The sequence below is a fragment of the Procambarus clarkii genome, chromosome 69, assembly GCF_040958095.1.
Source record: "Procambarus clarkii isolate CNS0578487 chromosome 69, FALCON_Pclarkii_2.0, whole genome shotgun sequence".
NCBI classification, from domain to species: Eukaryota; Metazoa; Arthropoda; class Malacostraca; order Decapoda; family Cambaridae; genus Procambarus; species Procambarus clarkii.
In genome coordinates this window covers 14,948,079-14,965,437 of record NC_091218.1, presented here as the reverse complement: position 1 = coordinate 14,965,437, position 17,359 = coordinate 14,948,079, and the positions used below count along the sequence as shown (strand labels likewise).

The following is a 17,359-nucleotide window of genomic DNA, read 5'->3' as shown; positions in this document are numbered from 1 at the left end:
GATCTCAGGTTATCGGTGTATATATAAGAGTTTACGTAAGTCCTGGGCTATGTACATGACTCTGTACAGGACTAAATTAAACATGCTCAATGGTCATGAAGCTTTATTGTGGTATCTTTGATAGCCTTGGGAAGGATATGACTCAAAGGCCAACACAAAGCCTGTGTTTGGATTCGCGGTTGATAAATCTGTACAGTAGGACTTGGGTATGATATACCTAGGGAGTTATGGCTGGTACTGCCGGGGTCTTGTGCAGCGTTCACTGTACACAACGAAGAATAAATGTCCTGTCAGCACCAGCAATACGAAATGATTGGTACTATCAGCGTCTTGTGCAACTCTTAGACACACTACACAGCAGGGTACAAGACACAGTACACAGGAAGGTATGAGACACAGTACACAGAAGAGACACAGTACACAGGAAGGTATGAGACACAGTACACAGAAGAGACACAGTACACAGAAAGGTATGAGACACAGTACACAGAAGAGACACAGTACACAGGAAGGTATGAGACACAGTACACAGAAGAGACACAGTACACAGAAAGGTATGAGACACAGTACACAGAAGACACACGGTACACAGTACACTTTGCCTTTCACTTTCTTGCCTTATACATTTGTCTCTTCCGCTCTTGTTCCATTACCCTCCTTGTTAACGGTCCAGGGCGGGTCGAAACGTCAATGTTTCTTAATTTCCTGATGTGTAGTTTGGTCATCAGGGTGTGAGACAGTTCTGTAAGTTCACTCCATCATCGACCTTTCGTTCTTCTGTCTTGCCTGGTAAACATTTCATATTCATTTATTTTGTAAATTACTCTTAGGATTTTAAACATTGCATATCATGTCCTCTATTTCCTATCGCTAATGACCTAGTATATAAAGATATAGCTCACTTAGTCTGTCATCTTATTTCAGTAACCCGTCAGTTTAACCAGTTTTGAAGAATATCTCTCGAGTTTTCAAACTTGTGCAGGAGCTGCATATTTCAATACTGGTCTCGCGTTGGTTGTGTGCTCTAAATGGTTCTTTATCACGATTCCTGAACGCACATGCGAATATACTCGTATGTTCGCCAACCTACCACTAATGTGTGTTTAAAGACTGGCCTTGGTTACATTCTTCTTGAGATGATTTCGGGGCTTTTAGTGTCCCCGCGGCCCGGTCCTCGACCAGGCCTCCACCCCCAGGAAGCAGCCCGTGACAGCTGACTAACACCCAGGTACCTATTTTACTGCTAGGTAACAGGGGCATAGGGTGAAAGGAACTCTGCCCATTGTTTCTCGCCGGCGCCTGGGATCGAACCCAGGACCTCAGGATCACAAGTCCCGCGTGCTGTCCGCTCGGCCGACCGGCTCCTCCGGGCTGGGGAATCTCCCGCTGGATTTGCGATACCAAAATGCTGTTTATCAGGTCTTGGTGCGGAGTTTAGAGTGAACTGATACCTCGTCTAAGGCTCATACCATTAAGTCCCTGGTGGGAACGCATTATTAATTAAGTTTATGGACTGTGGTTACCTTACCATGCGGTGACTCCGAGGATCAACGTCCCCGTGGCCCGGTCTCGGCCCGTCTCGGTCTCGGCCCGGGACGTGGCCCGTCCCTCAGCCACTTGCCTCTCCACAAGGCAGTTGCCAGCAGGGAACAATATAAATACAAGAAAAGTGGGATAGTTTGATTTTTTGATAATTTTACAACGATCAGTGCATATTGTTTTATACTATAGTAAGAAAAAATATTCATAAACCAAAATGAATGTAAAAAGTTCTGAGTTTAATTATGATATTATTTAATTAGTCAGGGTGGTACGGGGTTGGGGGAGAAGGGGTAGCATTGACACTGGGTTACGAGGCACTAGTACCATCTTCAAGAGCCCTGACCTGACCATGATGTGCCCATAACCAGCAGTATTTATTGTTAAAAATTGGGTGAGGCTAGCCCCAAGGATGTGGCATTCAACCTCGGACACACACACACACACACACACACACACACACACACACACACACACAAACACATACACACACACACACACACACACACACACACACACACTCACACACACACACATATATATATATATATATATATATATATATATATATATATATATATATATATATATATATATATATATATATATATACATATCAATTCATTTGCTTCAAACATCGGAGCCTGGAACACAGGACCACAAAACTAGTCCTGTGTTGGATACCACTGGCGTATTTCTAAGATCCTTATTGTGGGCGGTGAGTCAATTTTAGCCTCAGATGAACAACTTATAGTTAATGTGAAAAAACTAATATTTATGCATCTAACTTTGCAGATAATTTGCATAGCCGGGGAAAGAGTATTATTTCTATTTGTATTGCAAAGGCTTTCATATGACTATGAAGACTTTTATATGACTATGAAGACTTTCATATGACTATGAAGACTTTCATATGACTAACGTCTGTGTTGTTTTCTCAGTGCACGTGTGAGTGTCTCAGCTCCTCGTGAGAAGCTACGGCACAAAGCAGTCTTCCTCCTCCTTTGATAGAATCTACCCGGGGTAGAGATTCACCACGGGAAGCATCCTGAAGTAAATGTTTGTGGAAAGCTCCCGGAAGAGAAGCCTCTATTGGGACAACGTTTGAGCTAGACACTAAAGCCTCTTACAGTGAACCTCTTACATGAGATATCTTCATCAGCATTCAAAATATCAAGCAATGAAATAAACAAGATTTGCCTGAATGGAATTGAATTCCTTATGTAGTGTAATTATCTTCTCAAGTTATTGTTTTTTGTCTTTATGATATTCTTTACATGTAATGTATAATAATGTACGAAAACACACGCGCGCGCGCGCACGCAAGGGCGCTGGTAGCTGAGTGGACAGCGTGCGGGACTCGTAATCCTGTGGTCCGGGTTCGATTCTCGGCGCCGGTGATGAACAATGGGCAGTTTCTTTCATCCTGATGCCCCTGTTACCTAGCAGTAAATAGGTACCTGGGTGTTAGACAGCTGTTACGGGCTGCTTCCTGTGTGTGTGTGGGGGGGGGGGGGAGGGGGAATAGCTAGTAGTTAATAAAAGTTGTTTGATTGACAGTTGAGAGACGGGCCGAAAGAGCAGAGCTCAACCTCCGCAAGCACAACTAGGCGAATACATACACACACACACACACACACACACACACACACACACACACACACACACACACACACACACACACACACACACACACACACACACACACACACACAACTGCTTGAAGCTAATTTGATTACAAATTTAAATGTAAATATGATATAAGCATTCGAAATGAGTCATTGCATTAATGTAAGAACGCTCAGGACACGGGGCTTGAACCCTAACTTGGTTCACCAACATGTCGAAGTTTACCTGGCAAGGTAAGGAGACTGTCTGGAACAAAGGCTGTTCTCCTGGAAACAACCGATGCGCATTCGGAACCAAACATCATAATAATAGATTATTACGTCCTGACCTGTATCGAAAGCCTTCGTCATCCTCTTGACCGTTCAATAGGCACCAGCATTAACACAGTAAAGTAAGGATGAAACTTTCAAAATGCAGATGTTTCCCCTGAACATAGGAAGCTCTGTAACTGCTCATGAGTTCCAAAGCAGTTCCAGGAAGCTCTGGAACTGGTCATGAGTTCCAGAGCAGTTCCAGGAAGCTCTGGAACTTCTCATGAGTTCCAGAGCATTTCCAGGAATCTCTGGAACTGCTCATGAGTTCTAGAGCATTTCCAGGAATCTCTGGAACTGCTCATGAGTTCCAAAGCAGTTCCAGGAAGCTCTGGAACTGGTCATGAGTTCCAGAGCAGTTCCAGGAAGCTCTGGAACTTCTCATGAGTTCCAAAGCAGTTCCAGGAAGCTCTGGAACTGCTCATGAGTTCCAAAGCAGTTCCAGGAAGCTCTGGAACTGCTCATGAAGAGGGCGACCTATGAGGCAGGTCTTGTGTGGTGACAGACACTGTTATTTTACCTGAGAGTTTTCTTCCCCCAGCAGCTGGAGAGCGACCATGAAAGATGACGGTCACTGTGGACTACGCTGGACGGCTCTATCCGGGGCAGGCAAAACCTGCCAGGAGCATGAATCCTGGGAATGCAAAATAGCTGCTCTTCTTTGTGTGTGGGGAAGTGTTCTCACCTCCTGACTCGGCCATACACTTGGTCTGGTAGGTACAGCAGTGGCCTCGTGCTGTTCCCGAATAACAAATTCTTCACTGTAGATGCCCATGTTAATGTCATTTATGCTAGTTGATTTTAATTAACCTGGTGAAAACAGAAACTCATTGTGGTAAGGTGTTGTTCTGCTTTTCAATGATACTGCATGTTTTTCTATGGGTTATAAATGGTTCTCTTGGCTTTTTAAACATTTCTTCAAAAGTTGAAATAATAACATAATTTAATGCTTATATTGCTCCTATAACAGTCTTCAGTAATGTTTCTATGTCACAATCTCTAATATACAGGCACGGAAATACAGACGTTTTAATAACAGTGTAACAATAAGAAATATAACTTTTGTATTCATCAACATGTGTATGTTTACTATATTTTTAGAATTATTAGTCGCTGTTTAACTCCGGCAGTCATTTAGTACCATTTTCTGACCAGACAGAAAAGTACCAAAAAGTCACTTGGTACTTTTAGTACCAAAAGGTTGCACCTTTTCTTTATTTGTTTATGTGCTTCTTGAGGAATAGCCACTCACCACTGCTACATATTCGTATTTTGATCTCACAAATTACGGAAACAGTTTTCTTCAATATTTCTTCGTCTTATATTTAAACCTGTAATTGTATGTTTGTACATAATACTCACAAATATATTTACCTTCTAAATATTATAATTTCCAATAGGAATAATATTTATATAACTCATAAAGAATATATATACGTTGAGCCATTCAATTTCAATATTTCAAAGCCAGCATTTTCATTTTAAAGAAATAATGAGCTCGAAAAATACTTCGCTATCAGAAAAAAATACAGAAATATCTTCGTTCGTCAGCCCGCGGACGTACAGTTGTTAAAAAAATCTAACGCTGAATATTTTCTCTTTCTGTTTTAAACACGGAAATACGTAGTTGGAGGAAAAGAACGGGAAAATAATTAGTACCGCGCTGATGGTCTGAATATTTTTTGAAGTTCCGCAATTTTATACCTTACTGCAGAGTCTAAGGGATATGCTCCGTTTGCGAGCGTGTGTGTGCGTGTGTGTGTGTGTGTGAGTGTGCGTGTGTGTGTGTGTGTGTGTGTGTGTGTGTGTGTGTGTGTGTGTGTGTGTGTGTGTGTGTGAGTGTGTGTGTGTGTGTACTCTCCTAGTTGTGCTTGCAGGGGTTGAGCTTCGGCTCTTTGGTACCCCCTCTCAACCAGGCGGCACACACATGCACAAACACACACACACACACACACACACACACACACACACACACACACACACACACACACACACACACACACACACACACACACACATGTGTAGAGTCTGTGTGTATGCTTACTTTTTCTATTAGCTCGATCGAGCTATTAGCTCTTGGACCTCGCTTTTCTAACCGTTAGTTGTTAATTAAACTGTCTCTCTCTCTCTCTCCTTCCATGTTATTACAACGAGTTTCTGTTTACAGTAAGTTGTTAAAAATCCCAAACATAGAGGTCACATTGACGTACACTCAAGGATGTGATATTAAGGAACAACCTAATCAAAGAAAACAATTGCACTATTTATTATACTCGGTATAAAAGTTGTAATAAAGTGTATATTGGCCAATTATGTAAATATTTTTGCCAAAGAAGTGGGCACATCAAATTTTATTTTTGGACAAGGTATTATGCATTTTTGTGCATTTAAAAGTCAATAATCATATTACTGACTGACATAATAGTAAACACATTTACTTATTATCTCAAGAAAAATGGTCGATTGTGGAATGATGCTTAATTGATTATGATTGCAAAATGTAAATGATGACATTTACAAAACAGATTTCATTATATATATTCCCCGATCAAAGCTTATTTAGCTAATTATGTATCATCTGAGCGTACGTCACAAATTGACGTCATGGTGCCCAAAATGTGTATTAATGCTGTTCTAATTTTGGTGTTATTTATTATTTCGTACACACTGTAATCCAAATTGTAGTTTTCACAGCATCTTTAGTGATATACAAAGCCGTCAGCCATTGCTTAATCAAATGAATCTCACAAGCCGCAATAACTATATGATTCTTGAACAAACCCAACCAGGGAAAGAGAGGGCCCCGGTCAATATTATTGATTGAACGAGAGAAGAGACCAGACAGCCAGTGTCCTAAGAGTTGTATAGTCGATTCTCCAGTCATGTTGCAGGGACCAGCAGCAGCCAGCCTGGTCGAGGACGGGGCCGCGAGAACGCTAAGCTCAGAAATCATCTCAATGTCATCTCAAGATTGCTATAGACGGCGTTACAGTATCTCCCCCGCACCGGATGAGATCGCAGAGAATCCAGAAATCGGGTGGAAAAGAGCGGGGTGCATCCTTGTTCACATCTTCGTCGCTATCCTCTGTGGCGGCGGTATATTTCGGGGGACCGTGATATTATGATGGAACTTGCTGGTGATAGAAAACTGCGAGTAACTTTGAAGGAGGAGGGTCCGCTGGTGGTGGAGAGTCTATGGGTAAAAGACTGGAATGAAATCGTAATGCACCGTTTCACACAATCAGACAAGACCACAACTTCAGTGCTAGACGGTTGAGGGTGCTGGTCTTCGGAGTTCTTGACAGCGTCAAGAAAGATCCGGCATAAAGCTGTTGAGAAACAGATGGCTAGAGGAAAGGACGTTCCTGAGTACGTTTGTCGGGCACTTAGACAAGTGACGCAGGCGACGACAACTGAGTCCACAACATCGTCTTCCGACGTCCCTGTGTGACGCCTGCTGCCTCCGTCGGCTTGTTCTTGGGATCACGGTGATCGGTTCCCTAAGAAGATGGAGGGTCGGAACCATATCCGATATCACCAGCTGAGAACCGGTTTCCCCCTTAAGCTGTAAAACGAATAACGGGGAAGACCAAAGGCAGATCTTCGATTCAAGCAGTCGGGTCTGGCTGTGCAATCATTACTGCCTTCAGTTGGTCGTGAATTCGTTCAACTTCAGTAGCTCATAAGTGAATGACAGCACGAACTACCACATCTGCCGTCATCTCCATGACAGGAACCGTCTCAGGCCATCACGGGAAGCGGTCGACACTTGGGAGCAAGTATGAACGTCCTCAAGATCAAAGCAGACTGATAACGTCGACATGAACCACCTCAAATCTAGCAGCTGGTAGGAGGGAAGAGCAACGACGTCTGTGTGTGGCGGTGTATCTTTAATTCCTGACACTGGAGTCAGGCACGAAGTCAGTATCGGATATGACAGTTGATTCCAGGTCATACCCCCCCCCCCCCCCCGTTTGGTCAGGAGGGTCTGCGTAACAGGTGAGCAAAACAGTCGAATCTGTTAAGAGCCTCTGGCGAGCTGTGGAAATACAGCCAAAGGACACCGTTGAGAGAAAAATGCAAGTAGCGGCATCCTGTTAGTTTTGCAAGGGTACGACATTGCACCGGAGTGTAGAGGAAGAATTTCACAGTTGAAGGAGTTTCGGTAGTCCTGCAAACCACTAGCGTTTTGTGCATAATCAACATGGGTCGTCTTCAGGAAGATGGTATACAAGCTTAGTCCAGAGAGAGTATCGCAGATGGGATTCCCAGTCCATTCATCATGCCGGATGTCGGCGGTGAACTGGGATATGTAGCTCAAGTGTTGAGTGACTCGCGGTGCGAAGCGTTCCAGGTCGCTCAAGGCGTCGGCGAGACTTGTGGTTGGTGAGGGCGTGGACGTCATCTTTAGCAAGTAAATGCTTGCAATGCTGAACATCTGTAGGTTCACAGATGTGCTGTGACACAGCATGTCACCGCATGTCTTTGCGGTGCCATGCTGTGTTGTGAGGTCGACCGTTACAGGTGGCACCTCACATCTATTATTGCGCATCTTTTAATCCCTAAGTAAGTCCACATATTATCTTTCGTTAAGAATTATAACGTACTGAGCCAGCCTTGTCCTGTACGGGTCTTGAGGAATGTACCATAGTCCACCAGAAACTTGGTGGTTTTTCTTTTCTAAAATTAGCAAATACCTCTATGGAATGCAATACATTGCTAATTAGATGCATAATATAATATATCTTTTAGCATTGTACTCAGACTTATGAAGCTAGCAACATACCTGGCAGCTATTTTAATTTATGAACTCTCTTTTCCTTGCTATTTGTGACACAAGGTCAACTTTATTCTCTACCTTCAGAGTTACTTTTCTATTAACTTAGAAGGAGTAAAAGCTGGCAACACGCCGCTTCAGATATGCATAGAAGGATCTTAATTATGTTAACAGAATTTCCTATTAGTTGAAAAGCACTAAATATACCGAGTTATTTCCACCAATTCATTGAAAACCATAACATTTCTACTGATTTGTCGTTCTAAATATTCAAATGCATCTGATCATTTGTTATATCTCTCCATGTCATTCCTCCATTATAAATCATTCATCCTATGATTGAATTTATTTTCCCATGAATATATTTATTTCCCCCCTGATTACATACACTTCCCCATGAATATATATATATATATATATATATATATATATATATATATATATATATATATATATATATATATATATATATATATATATATATGTCGTACCTAGTAGCCAGAACGCACTTATCAGCCTACAATGCAAGGCCCGATTTGCCTAATAAGCCAAGTTTTCATGAATTAATATGTTTTCTCTAGTTTTTTTCTTACGAAATGATAAAGCTACCCATTTCATTATGTATGAGGTCAATTTTTTTTTAATGGAGTTAAAATTAACGTAGATATATGACCGAACCTAACCAACCCTACCTAACCTAACCTAACCTATCTTCATAGGTTAGGTTCGGTTAGGTAGCAGAAAAAGTTAGGTTAGGTTAGGTTAGGTAGGTTAGGTAGTCGAAAAAACATTAATTCATGAAAACTTGGCTTATTAGGCAAATCGGGCCTTGAATAGTAGGCTGATAAGTACGTTCTGGCTATTAGGTACGACATATATATATATATATATATATATATATATATATATATATATATATATATATATATATATATATATACACTAGCACTTGTCGTCACTTGTCGCCAAGTGTCTCAGTCCAGGATGTGATATAACTCTGTTCCTGCATCTCCTGGCGCCATTCACTTCCCTCCATCCGTGACATTTAGTGTCACTGTTGTGTTGTGTCAAGTCTTGCCTTCTTCCCTTCCTCGCTACATCACCCTGATGCCTCCGGCAAGGTGGCGTGGATTGGAGTGATGCTGGGAATCGAACCTGTCCTCATACAAACAACGTCGCATTTCGCTCGTATGCGTTACATAAGGCCAACAATTACTAGAACATTACTATTACTAGAAAATGGACGCGGCTGGCGAAAGTGTCCCGTTTTCTGTTTTGGGTCCTCTGGTAGGTTAGGAGAGAACACTTTAAATTGACCGTTTTCTTGACGTTGGGAAACCTTAGGAGGACGGGCTATCTTGAGGTTATCTTGAGATGATTTCGGGGCTTTAGTGTTCCCGCGGCCCGGTCCTCGACCAGGCTTCCACCCCCAGGAAGCAGGCCGTGACAGCTGACTAACACCCAGGTACCTATTTACTGCTAGGTAACAGGGGCATAGGGTGAAAGAAACTCTGTCCATTGTTTCTTGCCGGCGCCTGGGATCAAACCCAGGACCACAGGATCACAAGTCGAGCGTGCTGTCCGCTCGGCCGACCGGCTCCCCCGGGCTGCGGGAATCTCCCGCTGGATTTGCGATACCAAAATGCTGTTTCTCAGGTCTTGGTGCGGAGTTTAGAGTGAACTGATATCTCGTCTAAGGCTCATACCATTATACCATCAACGCATTATTAAGTTTATGGGATGTGGTTACCTTACCATGGGGTGACTCCGAGGATCAACGTCCCCGTGGCCCGGTCTCTGGTCAGGCCACCTGGTTGGTAGTCTGGTCAACCAGACTGTTGGACGCGGGTGCTCGAATCTGACGCATGAATCACCGCGCGGTTGATCAGGTATCCTTTAGAAGGGGTTTATCGACTTCCCTTTAGAACACCGTGAGAGGCCGGCCATTTACGCTCCTTATGTGTAGTGGGAGCCTTTGATATTGCCAGAGTTCTCTTTAAGGTTGCTTATTGCACCATTGCTTTGCAAGGGGGATTATTTCCCCCTTGCAAAGGGGGGAAAGAGCCCCCCCCCCCTATTAATAACACAACACGAGGCCTCCTGGCCCTCGTGTTGTGTTATTTCCATTAATAGATTTAGAACGAGTGCCTCTAATATTTTCCAAGTGTAAATTATTATGTATCTCTCTTCACAGAGCTCTAGAGGATCTCTAGAGATCTCTTGGAAGTCCGCAATCAGATCTCACAGTAATATAACAGAGGGCCACACAGTAACATAATAGAGCCCCACACAGTAACATAATAGAGCACCACACAGTAACATAATAGAGCACCACACAGTAACATAACAGAGCACCACACAGTAACATAACAGAGCCCCACACAGTAACATAACAGAGCACCACACAGTAACATAATAGAGCACCACACAGTAACATAACAGAGCCCCACACAGTAACATAATAGAGCACCACACAGTAACATAACAGAGGGCCACACAGTAACATAATAGAGCACCACACAGTAACATAACAGAGCCCCACACAGTAACATAACAGAGCACCACACAGTAACATAACAGAGCACCACACAGTAACATAATAGAGCACCACACAGTAACATAACAGAGCACCACACAGTAACATAACAGAGCACCACACAGTAACATAATAGAGCACCACACAGTAACATAACAGAGCACCACACAGTAACATAACAGAGCCCCACACAGTAACATAACAGAGCACCACACAGTAACATAATAGAGCCCCACACAGTAACATAATAGAGCACCACACAGTAACATAACAGAGCACCACACAGTAACATAATAGAGCACCACACAGTAACATAACAGAGCACCACACAGTAACATAACAGAGCACCACACAGTAACATAATAGAGCACCACACAGTAACAGAGCACCACACAGTAACATAACAGAGCACCACACAGTAACAGAACACCACACAGTAACAGAGCACCACACAGTAACAGAGCACCACACAGTAACAGAGCACCACACAGTAACAGAGCACCACACAGTAACAGAGCACCACACAGTAACAGAGCACCACACAGTAACAGAGCACCACACAGTAACAGAACACCACACAGTAACAGAGCACCACACAGTAACAGAACACCACACAGTAACAGAGCACCACACAGTAACAGAACACCACACAGTAACAGAGCACCACACAGTAACAGAGCACCACACACTAACAGAGCACCACACAGTAACAGAGCACCACACAGTAACAGAACACCACACAGTAACAGAGCACCACACAGTAACAGAGCACCACACACTAACAGAGCACCACACAGTAACAGAACACCACACAGTAACAGAACACCACACAGTAACAGAACACCACACACTAACAGAGCACCACACAGTAACAGAGCACCACACAGTAACAGAACACCACACAGTAACAGAGCACCACACAGTAACAGAGCACCACACACTAACAGAGCACCACACAGTAACAGAACACCACACAGTAACAGAGCACCACACAGTAACAGAACACCACACAGTAACAGAGCACCACACAGTAACAGAACACCACACACTAACAGAGCACCACACAGTAACAGAACACCACACAGTAACAGAACACCCCACAGTAACAGAGCACCACACAGTAACAGAACACCACACAGTAACAGAACACCACACAGTAACAGAGCACCACACAGTAACAGAACACCACACAGTAACAGAACACCACACAGTAACAGAGCACCACACAGTAACAGAGCACCACACAGTAACAGAGCACCACACACTAACAGAGCACCACACAGTAACAGAACACCACACAGTAACAGAACACCCCACAGTAACAGAGCACCCCACAGTGTAGCACAGTTATACCACCATTACTTCGTGTCCCACTTTCCCTGAACAGGATAAAGCTAAAGACGAGGAAAAAAACTAATATTTTACAGTTGTAAAAATAAATACTGGTAAAATTAATGCCAAAATGTATGAGAAACCTTTTCAGAGAAATATATATTTTGTTGCAGGAAGAAGGCTTCGTGGTGAAGCCTCGAACTATTTTTTTCCCTCTTCTTTCTTTGAGTATCTCCCGGTGTAAAAGATTCCACCCCACATCGCTATCCAAAAATCTCTCTATATTCTAAATTCTTTTATTCTCGCATTTTTTTCCCTTTTTTTTCATCCGTTTTTTTTTGTGTCTTTGTCCTTTTCTCTGTGCAGCTTCACCTTTGTTCTCTATGTCCCTATTATTTTTGCTTTCTGCCTATTCCCTCTGGTTATTTTCTGGATATATTTGTCTATCCGTGTCTCCAACCTCGTCCCTCTCTTCATCTTTCTTGCCTATACTTCAACGCCCATTCTATCCTTCTTACACCTCACCTATCGCTTCAACTACCCCTTTCCTTTCCCCATTACTTCCTAACACCCCGTTTCTCTCCTTCAAACCCATCGCCTGTCCCTACCCATCACCCTATTCCTTCCAAACTCCTCCCCCCCCTCTCTCTCTCTCTCTCTCTCCCTTTTCCCTATTCCTCTACTCCAACCACTCCCCCTTAAGCACCATTTCTAACTACCTCCACCCTTTCCCCTTCCTTTCTCCAACCCACGCTCTCTCTCTCTCTCCCTCCCTCCACATCAACTGCCTCAGGCTCCCTCTCCACCAAAGTCATCGCACTCAACCGCTCTCCCTCTGGCACTTAGGCTGGACGGTAGAGCGACGGTCTCGCTTCATGCAGGTCGGCGTTCAATCCCCGAACGTCTAAGTGGTTGGGCACCATTCCTTTCCCCCCCCGTCCCATCCCAAATCCTTATCCTGATCACTTCCAAGAGCTCAATAGTCGTAATGACTTGGCGCTTTCCCCTGATTTCCCTTCCCTTTCATTCACCCCCTATCCCTAAACTTTCCCTCAACACCTATCCATTCCATTCACCACTTTCTCCTCTTCAACATCACCCTCTCCCTCCTCCCTTTTCTCTTTCAGCATTTTTGTTTATATAATATTTTTGCAATATATTATTATTTTTAATCATTATATAATGATTTAAGATTTCTCTGAGTCAAGTTATTGAGGTAAAGTGGTATAATATATTTAAGACGTTGCAAATCAGAAAAAAATAAAATAATGCGGCTTTAATTGCAACAAATATTAGCCACAGATAATATCAGAGCGCAACAAAGTGCACGACGCAACGGGAGAGTTTCAGCCCTGGAGAACTGAAAGAAAATACGTTGTGACAGGAAGCAGCACTTCTTGCTGCCAAGTGTTGCACAGTAACAGCGGTGATCACACACACACAACTCCTCAGTTACACTTGCACACTTTCCCCGCCGCTCACTTTTTGGTAATATTTGGGTTTGTGTATGTCATCCACTTGAGGGTGTTGTGTATAGAGCCCTCGCGTCATGCAGGGTTCCACAGTTACGAAATAACACACGGAAAATGGTCTTGGGCCAATCTCTTGGCTGCCTCTGGTAGACTCGTCTAGTGTACCTCACAGAGCAACCCGTTCTCGCACTTTCTTATAGTCAATATTGACTTATTTAATACGTGCATATGTGACATACTAAACATACTAGTTTACCTTGAAAAGCTCCATAGAAAACACCGACCTTACCTAACCTTCTTAGTATGTTAAGATAAGCATCGTATTCCTTCGTAATTACAATTATTACTTAACCTATACCTATAATAAGTAGCTGTATCTTGCTGCTACAAACACAGAGGAAGTGCCGGACATTTTCTGACGCGACAGCTTCAGGAAATACATATGGCAAGTATTCATTCCCAGGTTTTGTTCATAACGAGTCCCTCGGAGAATTCTCAGTTCAGGTGTATATCGGTGGACGCAGGTGTGTGTGTGTGTCCCGTCGTGCAGCTTTGTGGGGAGGTGGGTGATGAACCTCCCACCGGCACGCTCATCAAAGTTCATGCCTGCAGCTGCCTCCAACATCTGGCTTCAAGAACTATATTGGAGGCTGCAGGAGCGTCTGGGTGCTTTGGGCATGCAAGAGGTGTGTGTGTGTGTGTGTGTGTGTGTGTGTGTGTGTGTGTGTGTGTGTGTGTGTGTGTGTGTGTGTGTGTGTGTGTGTGTGTGTGTGTGTGTCACCACATTGCCAAGCAATATGCACTTTTTTTGTATCTCGTTTGACGAAGTTTTCCCATCATCATGTGAATTTATGAGCTCGAGTGATACAATATTGGGGAGAAAAGATGATGAGAGTCCTTCTTCAGAGTAATGGATATGGTACATTTCATCTTTTGGATTGTCTTCACAGGACACGAACGATGTCTCATCCAACTTACATATCACAGAAGGAGGTTTCTGTCCAGGATTATTTTCGAGGATTTATGATTTGGAATTTAAAAAGAACTAGAAAATCTGTATTTATAATACTATACAGGATAAGAATTACCTCTTATTGTACATTATAAGTTTTATTTAATATTTATTTTATTCATTATTGTAAAATGGTGATCACGATGACAATGAATTGTTGAGCGTATAAGATATATTTTTTGACTCTCATAAAAAAAGACTAATGTATTATATTGGAAAACACGTAATGTGCATTAGTGAGGTGTTCCCGTCCTCATGCTGAGAGAACCCTTCATTATCTGGTGATAAAGATTGTGTTTTTCAGCGACGCCTTAACTTGAGATGATTTCGTGTCCCCGCGGCCCGGTCCTCGACCAGGCCTCCACCCCCAGGAAGCAGCCCGTAGCAGCTGTCTTAACTCCCAGGTACCTATTTACAGCTAGGTAACAGAGGCATGAGGGTGAAATAAACATTTTGGCCATTTGTCTCTGCCTCCACCGGGGATCGAACCCGGAACATCAAGACTACGAATCCGAAGCGCTGTCCACCCAACTGTCAGGCGCCCTCAAGGCGTCGCCTTGACTACAGGACTGGGAAGGTCGCCGCTACTCTTGGTCCAGCGGTTAACATTAATTTTGAGGTCGTTAAAGTTGGTAATTGGGATCCAACCGTCCCTATATCGGGCCCAGAGGCTGATGGAGCCAAGGAGAGGTGAAGTTTTAATAAACTAAGTCATTTTATGCCCCAATCACTTCAGTTTGGACTTTTATAAAAATGAGGGTCAATAGAACCTTTATCCTTCTCAGTAATCTTTCTTATGTAAACCAGATTGGAAGGGAGACCACGGGCATTTCTCTCTTGATATTTAGTCTGGTGTGGAGTTACAATATTAGTTTACCTCCACCACAAAGAACTTACTGACCAGCCTGAAGGTATACTCTAGTACTGTACATAGCTCAGGAAAATAGTAAGCTCACAGTGTACCTACAATAAGATGTAGGATATACGTGACTCCCACAAGAGTTTAGTGGATCATTCGTCATCCTGTATTAATCCACATCTGGTCATACATTTGACTTAAGGAATCGAGTCTGCATAGGAAAAAATAATTAGATAAATATAGTAGTTATATTAATTCTGATCTCAGTTATTCTTCTCGTTTTGTCGTTATATGGATCATTGTAAATGATTCCTCCTCAGATTTTCAAAACTCTAGAAGGGTTCAAACCATAAATGATTTATGGATTGGGGGACCATCTCAAGATTTCTTTCACACGAAGCACACACATACACACACACACACACACACACACACACACACACACACACACACACACACACACACACACACACACACATATATATATATATATATATATATATATATATATATATATATATATATATATATATATATATATAATCACTAAGAACTCTAAATGACCCGGCCAGGATTCGAACCTATGCCGTCCAGGATCACCCATAAACGTACTTAGTACCGCCGTGACCAACGCACCTAATCGTCTAAAAGGATTGGTCAGTTCTGGTGCTTATTATTAACTAAGCTACGACTGATCAACCCCCGACGGCACTCATGGATCCATTTGGGTACAGTATATATATATATATATATATATATATATATATATATATATATATATATATATATATATATATATATATATATAACACGTGATTTTGCTACGCGTAAGTATCCACTACCCAGTTAGGAAAAATGAAACGAAAATTCCGAACGTTTTCGTGTTTCAACACATTATCAAGGATAATGTGATGAATTTTCCTTTTATTTTTCCTACATGGATCCGATTCTTCTGTAAAAATACAATTTCAGTTCTCAGCGTTGACTCTGCGATTAGTTTAATAAATATAGCCTTAAAGCGCCGAGTCTTGTTCCAGTATTTATTGAGCCAGCAGCTGGGATTGCCATGAACAACCAGTGTTGCGTATATTAGCAGAAAATATGTTATACATTTTGTTTCCAAAAAGGGGAATAATCAAAGGAAAGTAAATTATTTGAGTTGAAACGGTTACCAAAAATATGGTACCATTGGTTTAGCTTATCGAAATTTCATTGTAATTTATAGAATAAATAAAAGGTCTTTTTTTTTACATTCTGTTTGTTTCTACTATTGTGCAGCCGGAATTTGGGGCTCAAAATAGGGAATTTGCCTTTGTCCGAGTCAGAAATTATGATATTTAATTATTGCAAGAAATACACACAGGGTGTATTTGTATTGTATTGAGGTGAGTGTGATGAGACCCTACATGACTCATTAATGGTGAGTCATTATGACCCAACATGACTCATTAATGGTGAGGCATTATGACCCAACATGACTCATTAATGGTGAGGCTTTATGACCCAACATTGAAAACTAAACCACAACAATAATTAACATTAAAGATTACGAGATTTATATTCTAATTTCTGCGAGTTTGAAAATACGCAAACGCACGCGCGAACACACACACACACACACACACACACACACACACACACACACACACACACACACACACACACACACACACACACGCGCGCGCGTGCATACACACATGCATTATCATCATAACTTTCATAATTTTCAACATTATCATTAGGAATCAGACAGCAAAAGAGATTTGGGAACGGATATCATTCCAAAGTTAACTCCTCAGGCACACATAAACAATTCGTAAATTTGTAAATTAAACTTTTTGATCACTGGTACACAAGGCAAGGATAAAGTCATAAGAGATGCAGCTTAAAAA

The 17,359-nt window shown here is 42.3% G+C and overlaps 1 protein-coding gene across 1 annotated transcript in view; it reads left to right on the top strand.

The window, feature by feature from the left end:
- LOC138355855 (uncharacterized) overlaps positions 1–2,547 on the top strand; it is a 13,022-nt gene extending 10,475 nt beyond the window's left edge. Inside the window, exons 3-4 of the mRNA XM_069311397.1 lie at positions 346–554; positions 2,481–2,547. Of these exons, the coding sequence (XP_069167498.1) occupies positions 346–554; positions 2,481–2,547 (276 nt within the window). The remainder of the gene's footprint in view (positions 1–345; positions 555–2,480) is intronic.
- Positions 2,548–17,359: the final 14,812 nt, after the last annotated feature.